We start from the raw sequence: 17207 nt of genomic DNA, 5'->3' as shown, positions 1-17207 counted from the left end.
CAGGGCTGTGCTTCTTGGCACAAAGGACCGTGGTGGTTCTTCTAAGGATGCATGAAGCTACAGTTTGGTAGCATTGGCACAGGCAATGAAAATAATAGCCGCTAATGGTTACTGAGTGCTTATTACAGGCCAGGCTCTTGGCCAAGTGCTTTATGTACTTTCACTTTGAAACCTAACATTCCTGGGAGATAGGTCCTATTGTTATCTCCTTTTTACACTTGAGAAAATTGAGACTTGTAAAATAACTTGCTTAGGGCAATGCTTCTGGTAAGTCATTTGGACCCTGGTCTGGCTGATTCTAATAGTCAGGGCTCTGTGTACTGTTCTAAGTGGTCTTCGCGTTTAGCTGTGCTGTAGAGTCATCCTTGAAGTTCATTAAAATCCCTGCTCCATGGGCCCTAATTGTACAGGTACGAGGTGGAGTCTGGCTCTTCAGGGTTTTCATTTTCTCAGATTTAATGAGGTATAATTTTCATAAAATAAAATTCACCCATTTTAAGTGTCCAGGAATTTCATGAAATGTGGGAGTTGTATACAATCATGTGAGTATCACTACAGTCAAGATGTGGAATGTTTCCATAACCTAAAAAAGTTTCCTTGTGGAGACAAAAGCAAAAATGAACAAGTGGGACTATATCAAAGTAAAAAGCTTCTGTACAGCAAAGGACACCATCAGGAGAACAAAAAGGCATCCTACAGTATGGGAGAATATATTCATAAATGATAGATCCGATAAGGGGTTGACATCCAAATTATATAAAGAGTTCACGCACCTCAACAAACAAAAAGCAAATAATCCAACTAAAAAATGGGCAGAGGAGCTGAACAGACACTTCTCCAAAGAAATTCAGATGGCCAACAGACACATGAAAAGATGCTCCACATCGCTAATCATGAGAGAAATGCAAATTAAAACCACAATGAGATACCACCTCACACCAGTTAGCATGGCCACCATCCCAAAGTCAAACAACAACAAATGGCAAGGATGTGGAGAAAGGGGAACCCTCCTACACTGCTGGTGGGAATGTAAATTAGTTCAACCATTGTGGAAAGCAGTATGAAGGTTCCTCAGAAAACTCAAAATAGAAATACCATTTGACCCAGGAATTCCACTTCTAGAATGCCGAAGCCCAGTTTGAAAAAGACATATGCACCTGTGTTTATCGCAGCACTATTTACAATAGCCAAGAAATGGAAGCAACCTAAGTGTCCATCAGTAGATGAATGGATAAAGAGGTAGTACATATACACAATGGAATATTATTCAGCCACAAGAAGAAAACAAATCCTACCATTTGCAACAACATGGATGGAGCCAGAGGGTATTATGCACAGTGAAATAAGCCAGGCAGAGAAAGATAAGTATTAAATGATTTCACTAATCTGTGGAGTATAAGAACAAAGAAAAACTGAAGGAACAAAACAGTAGCAGATTCACAGAACCCAAGAATGGACTAACAGTTACCAAAGGGGAGGGGACTGGAGAGGATGGGTGGGAAGGGAGGGATAAGGGGGAAAACGGCATTATGATTAGCATACATAATGTAGTGGGGAGGACATGGGAAAGGCCGTATAACACAGAAAAGACAAGTAGTGACTGTATAGCATCTTACTATGCTGATGGGCAGTGACTGCAATGGGGTGTGCGGGGGGGACTTGATAATAGGGGGAGTCTGCTAACCATAATGTTGCTCATGTAATTGTACATTAATGATAGCAAAAAAAAAAGTTTCCTTGTGCCTTTTGATTCCCTGATGCCTATACTTTTAACCAGCTGGGCAGGTGGTTCTGATGCATAGCTAGGTGTGGGAACTGTGCCTCGGAACCGTACGGTGTTACGGTGCCTGCAAATGTGAGAAAAAGTCCTAAAGAAGGAGGATCAGAGTGAGAAAAGGAAAAAAGACACCTAAAAGGGAGAATGATTGGCCTGGCTCCACACAGGCTATGCTGTACTGCTTCCCTGTGGAGAGATGAAATACGGAGAAGAGAACTTTTTAGACCAAACTCAGTTAAAAAGAAAAGTTTCTTTTCCTAACATGGTTTCTTCCTGAGCCATGTAACACTGAAGGATTCTGGACAAAGTTGGTGTCTACGGCTGGGTGACTTTCTTTGGGCTGGAGAGGTGGGGTCACTGGGTGCTGCTGGTAAGCTGCGGACGCCTCAGGTATGGGAAGCGGGGCTGGGAAGGGGCGAGGCGCTTTGCTGGCCGTTCCAAGGACGGCGCCTCCCCCCAGGCGGACACCAGTGTGTGGCTCCATTGGTTTTCCTCTACTGTGGGAATCCAGGAGCAATTATTCTGAACCTGCAGTCCAGTCAGGAAAATTTGCCTAAAGAAACAAGTGAAGGCTTTGGTCCAGAGAACATCTGGGTGGTAAGATAGAAAATGTGAAATGTAGCTCTGAAATTGGAGAGGATCCAGGTAGGAACTTTGGGCCTTGATTCTGGAGACGTTGACTCTTGGCTTAGCTCTGACTCTGGTTTTGCTAGATGATGATCTCTGAGTGTTCTCTGTTCTGTGTACCTTTCATGGATACAGCGAGTGGTGAATACGGTGTGCAGGTGGTACTGGTATGGTTTCCACACGTACATTGTAGTGACATTGGTCAGCACAGCAGAAGTGGGTTGTGAAGAGCATGCTGTAAAATTTTTATCTTGGCTCCCAAATGAAGCCTGAGCATGCTAAGCCCTTAAGTATTTCCTTTTCTGATCTTTTCTCTCTGGTTTGTTAGATGTGACATTTCCTCCCTTTCCTGTTGGGTGAATGGGAATAATGAGGGTATGAACCCATGAAAGAGAGACTCATCCTATTCTCACATCCCTTCTATGAATCACCCAGTTGTTTTCCTGCCGGATATCTGCACTTTGGATTCTGGGATTTGGTTTCCTTGTTTGTGATGTTCAGTTTCTCTTGGTCCCTATGATTCACCTCAAGAGGAAATATCCGGAGCAGAGCCACAAGGCTGATCAGAGGAGGAAGGGACAGGAGGAGATACGAGGGGTACTGTTGTTAAAGGAAGGGGTAGTGATGGGGGCTGTAAATGTAAACAAAATAACGCAGGCTCTTCTCACTTGAGAACAAGTGAATTTGGGTCATGGCTTCATCTACGAGGGCACTGGTAAGCCAGGGGAGGTAATCTTTGAGAATACCACCCTAGCCAGTTTGAGCTCAGGAGGCTATATAAAGTTTAAGTTAATCTTAAGTATTTATTACCTCAGTGTCCCACCTTCCCTTCTATGGTTTCAGAGCTTTGTAGCAGTGAAGAAACTTAACAGGTCAAAATTATAACAATAATAGATTGCTGAATGTCTCTTGGGATTTCACATACATCTTGTTACCCTCCCTGATAACAGGGCACCCCCTATAAAACATTAGAGTCCAGTAAAAATTTCTTCTTAAACAACCTTAGATATTATTCTAATGAGAAGAAAAATGGAACATTTAAAACATTTTTAAATCGTAGCTCATGATTTTAGAGCTGAAACGGACTCTAGAGATCATCTAATCTGACCCTATCACAGGATGAGGGACGAAGGTCCAGACTGGGGAAAAGGCCAGTGGGAGTGCGGATCCTGAAACAGGGGTGGTACAGTCAGTTCCAGAACAGAGATGCCCCTGTGTGGTTCGTTCCTCACGGCACCAGGAAGCTTCTGGACCCGTTTTTGTGTGTAATCAATCACCAGGCAATTGCCCCAGTGACCTCTAATCCTCTTGGCCATGGCTAGGAGACACGGACTGGCTTTCTGCCTCTCCAAGATTATGCTTTAGAGTTAAGTTAGTCTAAATTGAGGCTCCGCCCCTAGGGTGAGAGATCTTTGGCTGGAGATGGGGTTCAGTGAGAAACGAACTAGTTGGAGCCACAGGTTAAGTCAAATTTCAATACGACAGACTTTAGAAAGATACTTTAGGATTGTGCTGTGAAACTTGTGGTTTTTCAGTATGGCCTAGGGAAATAACTGTATGCAGTATTCGTCACGATGGCTTTATTGCAATAGTCTTTGGCTTCTTACAGTAACGTAGGGTTTGTTTCAGTTTCCCTTTTTCTACCAGTTCTCTTTTCCTAGTTTATCTCTGCATTCTCAGTTCTATCAAGCTCTTTCCCCTTGACTTTTCTCCATCTGTCAGATGCTCAGAGCTATTGTAGATTTTGGGAAGAGGAACTGGAACATGAGCTAGGACCTACAAGCCAATTTCCCCAGGTGGATAAACTCCACTACAAGCCACAGAGGGGCCTCCTCAGTCCAGCAATCTGGCCAGGCTGACAAGACTCAGCCTATGGGGGCAGGGGAGGAGGTGGGGGCCGGTATTTCTTGGGCTACTGAGGAACTGCTTGCGCCTCTGCAGTCTAGGCAGAGGAGGCAGGAGCCCCTGGGGTGGGCCAGCCACCTGGGCCGGGGATGCCTGGCCAGATGTGGAGGCCGCTGGAGAGGTGGCAGCGCACTTGGGCCTCAGGAGCTGGGCTGTTCCTAGGAGACGGAGGAGCAGCAAGCCTGCGGGGGAGGGGGGGCAAGTGGGTTGCTGCGTTGAGCAGCTGAAAGGGCTGCAGGGAGCTCTGGGTAAGACATTTTCTGCTGCTTCTGCGGTAGAAGCTGCTGCGAGTAAGTCAGAGGAAGGAGGATCGAGAGGGAGGAGGCTTCATTTGCAGCCATGCTGAATCACTGCTGCTGATCAGATCTCCCACCGGTTGGCTGGGAGAACAGAGAACAGAGCTAGGATCCCTAGGTGCGTGTGCGTGCTCAGTTCAGCGGCTGCCACTCCTGGCTGGGCCTCGCACAATGGAAGGTGAAAGGTATGTATACATAGTGCGTGGTGTGTGTGTGTGTGTGTGTGTGTGTGTGTGTGTGTGTGTGTGTAAGTGGATGTGTGTTTGCGGTGCAGCCACCAGCTTTTGTGTTCACGTTGGCTAAGCAGGGTCGGAAGACCTGGACACTGATGGATCCCAGTGGGTGGCAGGGTCAGAAAAGGGAAGCCCCTTTCTCCAGAGATCTCGCTTCCGCGAAGGTTTGCCGGGCAGCGAGCACCAGGGACTTCCTGGCTGGTGTTGGGGAGTAGTTTCAGCATGGGCTGAATCAGGATTGCCTTTCTCAGGCTGTTTCAAGGAGGCGTTTCCCTTTCCTGGCTATTTTCCCAAGGTGGTTTTTCTTTGGTGGGGGGCGGTTTGATGTCATAGCAGAGCTGGCCTGGCGTAGAGTGCTTGCATTTTCACATTGAAGTGTTCAAATCTTCAGCTTGCATGACACGCTGATGTCTTTCCTAAATGTGAGTGTGTGTGTGTGTGTGTGTGTGTGTGTGTGTGCATGTGTGTGTGGAACACAAGCACACACACATGCCTGTATACAGACAAGTTCAAGTAAGTAGGAGAGAAACCCATTCAGATGACACTTGCTCTGAACTGACTTTCATTTGCATTGAAAAGTTTGTGAATGACGCTGCAAAGTGCGTGGTGTGTGCTGTGGAGGAACTCTTGCTCCTTCCCAGGGGTTTCTTATGAAAAGGGATCAACCGAAGGGAACTTAAGTACCTCTGTTGAGAAGGATCTAACTAGCCAGGGTATATATCCTGGCAGGCACATGCATATAAATCTTAAACAATTGTTTGAGGATCTGACTCTTCCACTGTGAAGGTGCACAGTGCAGTGCAGGGGTGGGTCATTCTTCTGTCTGTGCTAAAACGTCTCCTCCTGTTGTGCCAGCATCTTCATTCTCTCGGACTGCAGCTGGTAGACAAAAAGGCTTGCCATTTTCCCTGAGGTGAGAAGATAGCGGGGCGGGGGTGGGGTCAGGCCCTGGCAGTGCACCATGATGGGGGGCTGCTGCTCTGAGCTGCCAGTTTATGCAGACAGCTGGTTAAAGGACAGCAGGTCCAGCTAAATCAGCACTGTGTGGAGAGCACCTTGGTAAGCACCTTCCTCTGCATGGATCGTCCCAACTCCTGCATCTCATGGGGCAGGGTGATGCCATTCAACATCTCTGTACTCTGTGGCATGCTTCTTGGGTGTCTTCTTGTCTGAAGAGGCCCCAGGGACTGTGCTTCTTGGTGTGGCCCCCACAGGAAGGGTCTGGGATGGCCTCTCCCCGTGTCTTGAACAACAGGAACTTAGTGTTGGACTCCCTGCGGCCTGCTGAGCAACAGAACATCGGGAGGCCTATCTCCTAGGTGTGGGGCAGAGGTGGGCAGTGTCCTTACCTTCTCCTGTCGGACTGGTAGCCAGAAGTAGGGCAGGGTGATGTGGTTGGAGGTTTAGAGATTCCAGACCAGGCCTGTTTGCTTGACTTGTGCCATCTTGGGGCTGGAAGGGCTGTGTGAGACTAGCAGCAGTTGATCAAAATACTGCTTCCCAAGCATTTTTGGGCATCTACTGCTCCCAGTTCTGTGTTCAGAAATTTAATGAGTCTTTGCCCCCTATGAGATCCTTGTTCTTCCAGATGCTGGTGCCTCTCAGCGGGGATGGCCGATGTCTTGGGCTTTGTGACCTGGTTTTTGCAATGTCCTTTTGCTTTTCCCTACTGGAGGCAGATAGTAGGCAAGAAATCCAAATGGGGCGGCTTCCAGAATTTACCAAGTCACCCAGCTCACTACCTTTTGTTTCCACACCAGTCCAGCGTATCACGCCAGGCACTGAGGTCTTCTGGAGTCTGCCCCCCACCCCCATGCCCACTGCTCATCTACATCCTCACCAGCAGATCTGCTGGTCTCTCGTGGTCACCCACCGGATGCCACTCCATCCGGCCCCAGGACTGTAGCTCCTTTTGCCTGCAATCCCTTTCTCTTCCTTTTTTTTCCAATTGTTACCCATCTAGCAAGGCTGTTTTAAAATCTCATTTTGTCTTGGAAACGTCAGCTTTCCTAGTCCCAGCTGACGTTCTTCTGAATTATTCCAATACCTGTAGCTTGTATCTCATAGTTGGGTACTGAATAATAGGCCTACCCGCCAGATCTTTCTCTGCTTTTGTGTCTCTTACAAGTCCCCAAACTCAGAGACAGGTCCTCAAGGGCAAGGACGTGCCTGTACCTCTGAATACTCTTCGCTGACTGCTGTGTGGCTGTACACATAGTAGGTGCTGCATAATCATTTGCTGATTAACCCATAACTTCTGTGCGAAGCTCTAATAACTACAAAGAAAGTGAGAGAGGAGATTGAAACACTTGGCCAATAGGTTCATCTTTGGATATCGGCCTTATTATCTCAGCATGGGTCATTGACCCCCTGGAATGCTTTGAGGTCGGGGAGCACAGGGGTAAGTAGCCTTGTTTTATAAGTTCCCTTGGAAACCCAGGGCCAGAGAAGTTGAGTTACTGGCCTAGAATCACATGTCAAACCTCCAGAGACTGGAGGGATCCTGACTCTGGTGCTTGTTCCACAATTAACTTGCTGAAGCTTAATTGGGGCTGTTTTTAAGCATTAAACATTTTCAGCCGAGAGATTTCTAATGGACAGTTTTCTTTCTTTGCCATGAGGGTATGAAAATAACTTCTACCTTGAAAGGCTATTAGTTGAAAGCATGGGTTTGGAGTAAAATAGACCTTGTAGTAAATCTACTTCAAAACAGTGTGACCTTGACCGTGTCACCTTCTTTCAGAACTAATTTTTTTTTCGGTGTAAAGGGGGCAATGACAGTATCTATACCTCACGGAGTTTTGAAGATCAAATGAGGAAATATAAATGAAGGGTCTAGGGAAGTTTTCCTGGCACAGATTAAATACTTAGTAAAAAGTAGCTGTTATCATTGGCGTTTGTTGCCCTGATGCACCTCATGACCTGTGCAGGGATACAAACCAAGGCTTAGTTCGGGCTCTTCCCATATTTATCATCCGAAGTAGACTACGTGGGACCTTCCCGTGAGAGTGAGAAAGCTTATCAGGCCATCATCTTGCTTCCACCTAAACCATCTTCTCATAGTGGCATGCCACACAGGGCTTGGCATTTCTTGGTATTTTTTTTTCTAGGTTTATACCAACACCTACCTTAATCCTCCTATTTATAGACACCCTGAGGCATCTAAATGCCTTAGTGATTGGAAACCACAGACTGAATCCACCCTTGCTCAGGCCCAGTCTTAAGAAGAACCTGTGAACTGGCAGTCATCTTTGCTGTATCCCCAAGCTCCTCAGCTCTCTGAGGGACCTTCCGAGGCTAGGAGTCCCGTCTCCCGTTGTGAAGGATCCCTGGTGCTTGATCAGTCCAAGCAAGATGACCCTGTCTTGTCTTTTGCCAGAGGAAAAGGGTCCCTGACTCTCAGCTACTACAGCGATAAATTGTGAGTGTGTATGTATGTGTGTATATGTGTGTTTGTAGAGCAGATAGACTTTGGAAATGGCAGTCGCTCTTGCTATCAGGATTTTATTTCAGTTGTGGATATCAGCCTTGTGGATGGATTAAAATAACCGTCCAACGTATATGAGGTGCCTCGACTAGTCAAGTTCATAGACACAGAAAGTGGAATGGTGGTTTCTAGGGGCTGGGCATGGGGAGGAGTGAGGAGTTGCCATTTATGGGCACAGTTTCAATTGGAAAAAGAAGTTCTGGAGATGGATATGTGGTGATGGTTGCACAACAATATGAATGTATGTCATGCCACTGAACTTTACGCTTGAAAGCGGTTAAGATGGTAAATTTCATGTGACGTGTATTATTACAATTACAAAAAAAATTTCAGGCAGTCTCTGGCATGTCTGCAGGGTTCATGGACAACCACAACTTCTGGAAGAAGCATCATGAAAGGGGGAAGTTGGTTCCATTTTCTTTAAATTATGGTGGTTTTCTTCATCAGAAGCATTGGGATGCCTGCTTGCGGGGGGCACCACACACTTAGCACTACACCAGGCAGTCCTCAGAGGGAGAAAGGTTCGTCCTGGCTGCGGAGAGCTGCTCCTGGACCGTGGGGAGCTTCAGAGCTGGGAGGAGCTTATCTTTTCGACCTTGATCCAGGAACACATAGATCATATTTTCTGAGAAGAAAGCCAGTGCTCTCTGAATGCTGAGGTTTGCAGTGCCAGGTAAAATGCTGGTAACGCCTGGGAAGAGCAAGCACTGAGTGCCCTTTGCCTTTTCTCTCTTCTCACTGCACGTTGCTGAGTCTTCTCCCACCCCTGTAAGTTACTGGTAGAAACTTCTGTAGAACTTCTTGGACATCACTGCTGCCTGAAGCAAATGTGCATTTCTACCATGATAATTGAAATCAAATTTTCCATTTTGGAAATACTTTTTGGCAAAGTAAGGTAAGGTCTTCAACTGCAAAAAAGCAAAGTTGGTGAAGGAAACCATTTGATTTCCCTAGACTCAGATTTGGATTTTTAGGATCTTGCTGGCTAGGTTTTAGGTTGTTAAGGCAGATCCAGAAAAGAACATTTTTGGTTGAGTTTTCTAAAGCAAGTGCTTTATTTGATGAAATTTGCCATTGTAGAACTGACCTAATTTTTTTCAATTGCTGGATGAACCCTAAAAGTAGGTTAGACTGAAAGGAGCATTAATGAACTATATAAAAAACAACTCAAAAGTGCTTTGTTCTTAGCTTTTTTCCTGTTAAATAAGTTCAGTGGTTCTCAAGCTAGAAATCTGTAGAGACAGATAGGAAATGGTGGTTTCTAGGGGCTTATAAATGATAACAAAATAAAAATAAAGGAGTTATCATTTTTAAGGATTTTCAGACTCTTAGCACAACTTTCCTGGACCTTTTCTTTTTAAACTTATGAAAGTTTATCATAGCCTCTATTGGAACCACACACGGAAGAGCTATTATATCCTGTTCAACCTAAATAGAAGCTTGGCCTCCAAAGTGCCACATAATGAGGGGTGTGTTTTCTTTTAGTCTTTCTTTTCTTTGTCTATCTGTAACAGCTGAAGTATTTCTCTTATTTTTACATTTTTTACGCAGAGATTTTTTTTTCCCCCTGGGCTTTAATGGAAGCCCTTTGTGAATTGGGCTGTTAGGAATGTGATTTGTAACATACCTGTTCTTGAGCTTGTTTCTGAAGGAATTACATTACATACAATTTACATGATAGGAATGGCAGCGGCTGCTGGCCAGCTTTGATGAGTCATGATGGGCTTGTGTGAAGATTCCAAGTTCATTACAATTAATTATACTGACACCAGCATACGCTGTGGTTTCTCACAGTCAGCAGAGTGAAGTGGTGATTTGTCACAGGTCTTAGAGAACGGAGTCTCTTTTATTTGGCCTGGTTTGGCTGCACATTGAAGAACCTCAGGGAATGAATGGGACGTAAGGACTGAGCTTCCTTTGGCCTGCTAGGCTGTGGGTGTTACCCCAAGTCAGAGGACATTGCTACTGAGAGTGTAGGCCCTGAAGTCAGATAGACCTGGGTTTGAGCAGCAGTTTTATGAGTAGTTGTGTGGGACTTTTAGACAAGTTTTATTTGGGTGCCTCAGGAGATAGTAGTACCTGCCTCCTTGGGTTATTCTGAAGATAAAATGAGATAGTGGCGGTAAGGTGCCTTAACATACCATCAGCATTCAGTCAGTGCTGTTATTAACTGTTACCCGGAATCTGTGTCCTACACACAGGCATATATTCCATGTGCCTGTGTTGGCTATTGCAGGGAATCAGCCTGATGCTATTGCAGGGACTCAGGTGGCACCCCTGGAAGAGTATGTGGAGAACAGGGCACTTTATCGCAGCGTGTGTGTAGGGGGTCCCTTGTTGAGAGGACTGCACCCTACAGTCCTGAGTCCTGCTGCCTACATCTCAAGTGCTAGGTCCTTCATTGATCCGGAAATAGAAATCTAAATTTGGTCATCGTGGCCTTGCACGTTAGGATCGGGATGCATGCTAGGTCTGCAGTCTGCCCACAGTCCTGAAGGTTCAGAAATCTATCTTGTTAGTATCCCATTCCTGCCCAGATCTGGAGGAGAGAGGCATGTTGATGAACTCATCATGAGAACCTGAAGTCCAGCAGTCAGGGTGGCAGTTTATTAATTTTCAGCGAAAACTGTTACTGGCAAGATGTTCCTGATGGCCTGCTACCACTTTCTTGCTTCCTGAAGGAGGACCCTGGGGAAGGCCAAATTGATCAAGAGGCTGCAGAGGGGGCTGGGGACTGGGTTATAGCATGTGAGCATTTACAGACTTCAAGCTAAGAGGATCTGACTGAGGCTGAACCAGATGACTAACTCTGATGATTAAATGACTTCTTTCCTACATAGTGTGTGATAAGCTGGACCAAGAGCTTTCTCTCTCTAATTCTTGTTTTTCAGTTTTCTTGTCTAAAAGATACTTTATTTAACAAGCATCTCTTGCAGGTGGGTGAGTGCTGGCTCCATAGTCTTGCTCCAACTCAGAGCTGTTCTGCCTTCTTTTGGTGACTTTGCCCCTCTCTGTTCTGTCTCATCTGTAGCCTGAACATAAGGGGCTTGGGCTCTGTGTTTGTGCCCCAGGATCAGCCCACACTCTCTCAACTTCATTTGCATCTCTTGAAGACTTTTAGATGTGATGCAGTTCATAACCCTCAGCAGCATTTCTCAGACTTGCCTTTCGTCTCCTCCCCAACCTCTCATATCCCGGATGCTTTGGAGTTCCTCATTTGGCAGATACCCCAGACCCTTCTGCACAGTCAGCCTGCCCGGAGGCTTTGCCATCTTCTGCCTTGCTGACATGCTTTCTAGTGTCCTTTTCTTTCCATTCATTGTCTGAATTTTCCTCGGCAATGGAAAGAGGCTAAGAACTGACACAGTATGCAGTCACCCTTTCTTCCTTCCCTTCCCTCTAGTTGATGCTGACTTTCTCTGTATCCAGATTACCAGCACAGCAGACTGGACTGCCTGAGAAAGAACCCTCCACCTCTCATACAGAAGGACAGAGCAGGAGTTGAGAGGGACAAAGCCATAATTGTTTTAATGAGGGAAGTGAGGAAGGATGGAATGGATGGTAGTTTTACCTCATTTACATATCTATCCATTCATTTACTCAATAATCATACACGGAACACCTGTCATGTGCTGGGGCTAAAAGTACAGAGGGAAATAAGATACCATCCTGGTTCTCAAGGAGTTCAAAGTCTAGGGTGGGCTGGCAGTAGTGTGCTGGAGCCAGCACTCGCCCACTTGCAAGAGATGCTTGTTAAGTTTTCAGGAATATTATGAGTCAATTTATTAAATACAGCCTTTATTAAAAATTAAATTATGTGACTTGCCAATAAATTATAAACAAGTGCAACACTCAAACTCACCACTTCCTAGTTATTTGACTTTGATCTATGTCTTTTAGATTTTGCATCTTGTATCTATATGATGAAAATATTATATAATGGTGTAATGGTGCTGCTGCACATCTTCCAACTCCACATGTTCAGTGACATCATGTTGACAGCTTGAAATCTGCCATGGTGGGAGAATTTACACCAAGGAAATTGGCAAATGTTACAAATCAGGGCTTCCTTCCTCACAGCCAACTCTTAAACATATACCAGCACACACTGGGGAAGACCGAGAAGTAAAAGGTAATTACAGTATTATTTAGAGGGAAGCACAGAGTATTGTGGGACCACAGAAGAAGGGAAATTAATCTAATGGGTAGGAGAGGGTGACAGGGAAGACTTCCAGCAAGAGGCTGGAAGGGATGAGTTGGGTGGAGATAGGCAAAAGAGCCTAGTGTATTTGGGCAATTGCAAGCATTTTAGTACTACAGTAACAAGAAGTCTTCAGGGCAATGATGTGACTATGAAGGGCTAGGCTAGGTTTCAGAGATTTATCCTGAGTGTGGTGAGAGGTTTCACATAGACTATCCCTCGCTCACACTGACATCCTGTAAAGGTCTCTCTGGAGTCTGGGAGGAAGTCTGTGTAGTAATCCAGGCAAGAAATCATGATGGCCTGGCCTGGGATTGTAGCTGTGACTGTGAGAAGGGAATGGAGTGGAGAGAGAGAGGGTAGACAGGCTATGTCTGAGGATTGCTAGAGAGAGGGAAGAAGATGTCAAGACCGATATCACAGTTTCTGCCCTGGATAGATGAGTGGGTGGGTGGTTATGCTTCTAAGATACAGAATACAGAAAGAAGAGCAGAATTCAGGGGTGGGGATCAGTTTTGGATATGTTGAGTATGAGTGACTGGAAAATCTAAGTGAGGGAGTCAAGACAGACTTTAGATACGTGGATCTGGAATTTAGAGGATAAGGAGGGCAGGAGAGCAGGCTGTGGGAGGCATGTGCCGTGAGAAGAGGACCTAATATTTAGAGCTTATATGTTTTTATTTATAACATCTATAGTTAATATTTTGTATGCTTGACTTATAGTTTCACTCTGAAGGCCAACCCTACTTTCATATTTTAGAATTGGGGCTGGAGGCAGTGGTTGGTGCCAGCTCCCCCCCATCTCCTCGACTATCACATGTAAGGACAAGCCAAAGTTTTTCAGGTCAGAGGTGACACTGATGACAAATATGTAATGAGGGCCTGCTCTGGGTATGGTCCTATGCTGGGCAGGCTAAGCTATATAAAGAGTTCTCAGACATATGGTTCTTTCCCACCAGGAATGTCCAATCTAGTATAGGGGAGGTGGATGGTTGGATAGGCGCCCTGAAAAGGTAATCATAAACAGAACTATTCTGTGCGTCAGTTTAGTTATAGGCCAGAAGTACTACAGGAATTTAAGAAAGGCAGAGATCGCTTAGGACTGAAGTATTCAGAGGGCTTCACAGAGTAGGCAAAGCTTAACTGGTCCTGGAAGAACAGGAGATTATGATACAGGAAGAGGGAGGGGCAGTCCATCTGTAATGGACGGTTCATCTACTCAGGAAGAATTTGAGTAAGTGACAGATAAGCCTAGCAATTTAGATTCAGTCCAGGTCATGGGGGGCCTTGAATACTAGGCAAGAAATCATAACTTTATCCTGCAGGCTGTCAGTTTCCAGCTTTTTAGCTATAGAGTGCTTGAAAGGAAATCCTACAAGGACACACAATACGTAGAACAAATGGCAGCAGAGCCTCTAGCTTGTAACCCTCATGACCCCTGAAGAGACCTGTGGGCAGTGAGAACCTGAATAATGTGGTCAGAGTGACCTTTGAGAAGGATCCGTTTGGCAGTGGTGTGCAGGAAGCTCTTGGGGGGAGAGCATCTAGATGGGCAACAGCAGGTGAGAGATCACACTGCCACAGGTCAGACCAGGGGAAAGAGAAGCAGAGAGGCCAGGAAGGGAGGGCCAGCTGTGTCCGTCCTTCCTGTGGCTGTGAGTCTGCACTGTCTCACATGTATAACTCCTTGAATGGAGTCAGTGAGAATATGAGGGCATGAATTATGTCTGAGCCAGCTTCCAATTCTCTCTCTCTGTGGGCTGTTGAAGGGGTTGTTTGCTTTTTTACCCGTTGGGCTAGAGGAACTTTTCACTGCAGTGGGTTCACCATGGTATCAATGGGGGTTCGTATAAATATGTTTAATAATAAAAGGACAGTGTGTGCAATTAATGAAAGTGTTGGGCCAGTATAGTTTGACAAAGTTGACTAGTTTGATGCATTCTGATTCTGCTACAATTTATGTGTTTAATTCTACAGGAAAGAGTGAGGATTATGCCTGGCCCAAATTTTCTCACCACATCTATTTCTGGTGACCCATTTGAATCTTAACTATGGCTCAGCATGAATGTTACTGAAACTCTGGACATCTGAGCACAGGTGGAGGCTCCTTTGTTCAGCAGCCAGATCTTGTGGGAGGGACATATATAAATTAATGTTGACTGTGGAGAGAATTTGCTAGGTTTCATTACCTCTCGCCAGATCATGAAATACTGATGGCTGAATCACCTCAGCTGGGCTGGGTGGGAGTTCTTGAAGCCTGGTGTGATTTTAATGGGAGCTGCGGCTTAAAGGTAGGTCAAAGCTGCAGCCAGTCTGCTCTTGGAGAAACCAGCCACTTTGTGCTTAGAGTAAGGGTATGGACTGATCATTGCTTTTCAGCAGAAAACGTCTTGTGACTGAGTCTGTCTAGAGAAATGTGGGTGTGTGTATGCATGTGTGTAATTTACAAGAGAGTGGGACTATATCGCAGTGTGATCTGTGTTTCAGAGATGGAAAAGGGACCCAGCAGCCTTGTCTGGGAATCAAGAACTGAGCATGCTGGGTACTGGGCCTTGAGAGAGTGGGATTGGGCTCTCTGTTGTGGACTAACTAGTTAAGATCTGGAATGAATGGGGGGAGGAAGGTTTAGGGGAGGGAATGGTGGGATCTAGCAACTCTGTGAACATGTGATCCTATGCTGAGTCATATGTATGTGTGTGTGTGAATGTATGTGTGTACTATATTGCTAGGGGGGTAGGCTGTGCTGGAAATAGTCTGGGCTGATTCAAGTCAAGGACACCTGAGCTCAGATCCTATTGCAGACACTTACTGTCTGTGTGACCTTGTACAAAGTTTTTAACTTCTCTGAGTCTTCAGATCTTCTCTTTTCTTAACTTCGTACTACCTGAAAGTTGATATGAGTTGCTGGGAAGCTTGTACCTTCCAGAAGCCAGGGACCCAGAACTATTCCAGACTTCTAATGTCATCACAGAGGAGCAGAGCAAGGGAGGAAAGAGACCTGGGTTTCCTTCTGATGTCAAGCCTCGCGCCTGCATTGTGGGTGGAAAGGGCTCTGGATGGAGGGGGGAAACCAGAAGTCCTTTCCCTGACCAGCCCTATGGCCATCAACGAGTCACTTGTTCTTTCAGGGAGGCTTTAGTGTGAATTGCATTTTGGTGAACTTTAATTCTCTGATGATAAGCAATTTATGTTTGAGACCCTTTGTTGAATATAACATTGTATGAATGGGTACATCCTTATTGGATGATTCTGAAAGGCTGGCAAGTGCAAAGGCAACCCAGCAAGGAAGGGCGAGCCTTCCCATTTGCTAGTCGCACTGAAGATTGTTGTCAAAGCCTCCACAGTGGCTGTGTTTGGTCTCCATCTATTCCATGTATGAGAAATGGAATTACGAAGTCTGTCCACTGGGCTTTTAGGAACTTTCATATTCTTAGTTAAATTTTCAGTGGTTCTCTGATACCAAATTAGATCTTCTCTTGCTGGCATTTAAGTCTCTCTAACAATTTGAAGGCAACATTTATAATGAATTTGTGCTTTGTTTTACAGTTTCTAGATTTATCCCAGGAATGCAAATGTGGTTTGGTTTTAGAAAATATATTTAGTTTCATTTACTACATTAAAGACAAAGGGAAAAATCCATATGATCATCTTGTTAGAGTCACAAAAACATTTGATAAAATTGACCCTAACTGTATGATTAAAAAACAAAATACAAGAGAATTTTCTTAATATGATAAAGAGCGTCTACAAAAATCCTACCACAAGCACACACAATGCAGAAATATTAGGAACATTTTTAAAATCAAGGAGGTGAAAAAAATATTTATTAGCATACTTTCTGTTCAACATTGTGTGGCCACCCTAGCCAGTGCAAAATTTCTTTTGAAAATGAAATTAGAGACCCAAGAATTAGAAAGGAGGGGAAAAAAAGCCTCGTGCTTTATATGTAGGTTAATATGACTGTTTACATGAAATACCTAATTGGGTCTTCAAATAGTTATAAATAATAGGAACCCTTAGTAAGGTGGTTGGATATGAATCAGTTTGCAAGAACCAATTGCATTTTATAAACCACAGCAATCAGGAAATATAATTTAAAAAGGACACCATTGTTATTATAAAACAGCAACAAAAATTATAAAGTTAATCAGATATATGTGAGGTCTTCATACAGAGAAACAGAGAAGTTTGAGTGACGTGGATGAGGACCTAAATAAATGGGGAGATATTACATGCTCATGAATAGGAAGATATGATATCAGAAAGATGTTGGTTCTTTCCAGATCTATCTATAAATTCAATGCAGTTTCTATAAAATCCCATTAGAGACTTTCATGGAACTAGACAAGATGATACTAAAATTTGTATGAAAGAGTAAAGAAACTAGAATAGTCAAGACATATCTAAAGCGTAATAATAGGAGTGGGGACGTGCCCTGTCAGGTATCAGACCTTAAAATGAGGCTACAGAAATAATGTGGGGCTGGTACAGAGACAGAAATTTGACCAGTGGAACAGGTGAGAGAGTTCAGGAATAGATCCCTGCATATTTGGAACTTTGGTATGTGAACTAAGGGAGCATGACAGGTGAGTGGGAAAAATAAGAAGTATGAAGTAAGTGGAACTTAGAAATTATATTCCTGTTTCACATCATGACATACAAATCAATATCAGATAAAATA

General features: G+C 44.7%; 1 protein-coding gene across 6 annotated transcripts in view; it reads left to right on the top strand.

The window, feature by feature from the left end:
* Positions 1-17207, top strand: part of KLHL3 (kelch like family member 3) — a 133825-nt gene that overhangs the window by 18306 nt on the left and 98312 nt on the right. Inside the window, exons 1-2 of one of the 6 annotated variants that reach the window (XM_036897639.2) lie at positions 3948-4200; positions 4588-4790. The exons of 3 other annotated variants lie outside the window; for them this stretch is intronic. In XM_036897639.2, coding sequence (XP_036753534.1) covers positions 4777-4790 — 14 coding nt within the window. In that variant the 5' untranslated portion in view covers positions 3948-4200; positions 4588-4776. Of the gene's footprint in view, positions 1-3947; positions 4201-4250; positions 4791-8101; positions 8260-17207 lie in introns of those variants that run through there. 2 more of the 6 variants (XM_036897631.2, XM_036897702.2) reach the window with 2 other exon arrangements.

Source organism: Manis pentadactyla, chromosome 13 (genome assembly GCF_030020395.1).
Source record: "Manis pentadactyla isolate mManPen7 chromosome 13, mManPen7.hap1, whole genome shotgun sequence".
In the NCBI taxonomy this organism is placed as follows: Eukaryota; Metazoa; Chordata; class Mammalia; order Pholidota; family Manidae; genus Manis; species Manis pentadactyla.
Note: the sequence above shows the minus strand (reverse complement) of the source record. Positions and strands in the feature narration are given on the sequence as shown.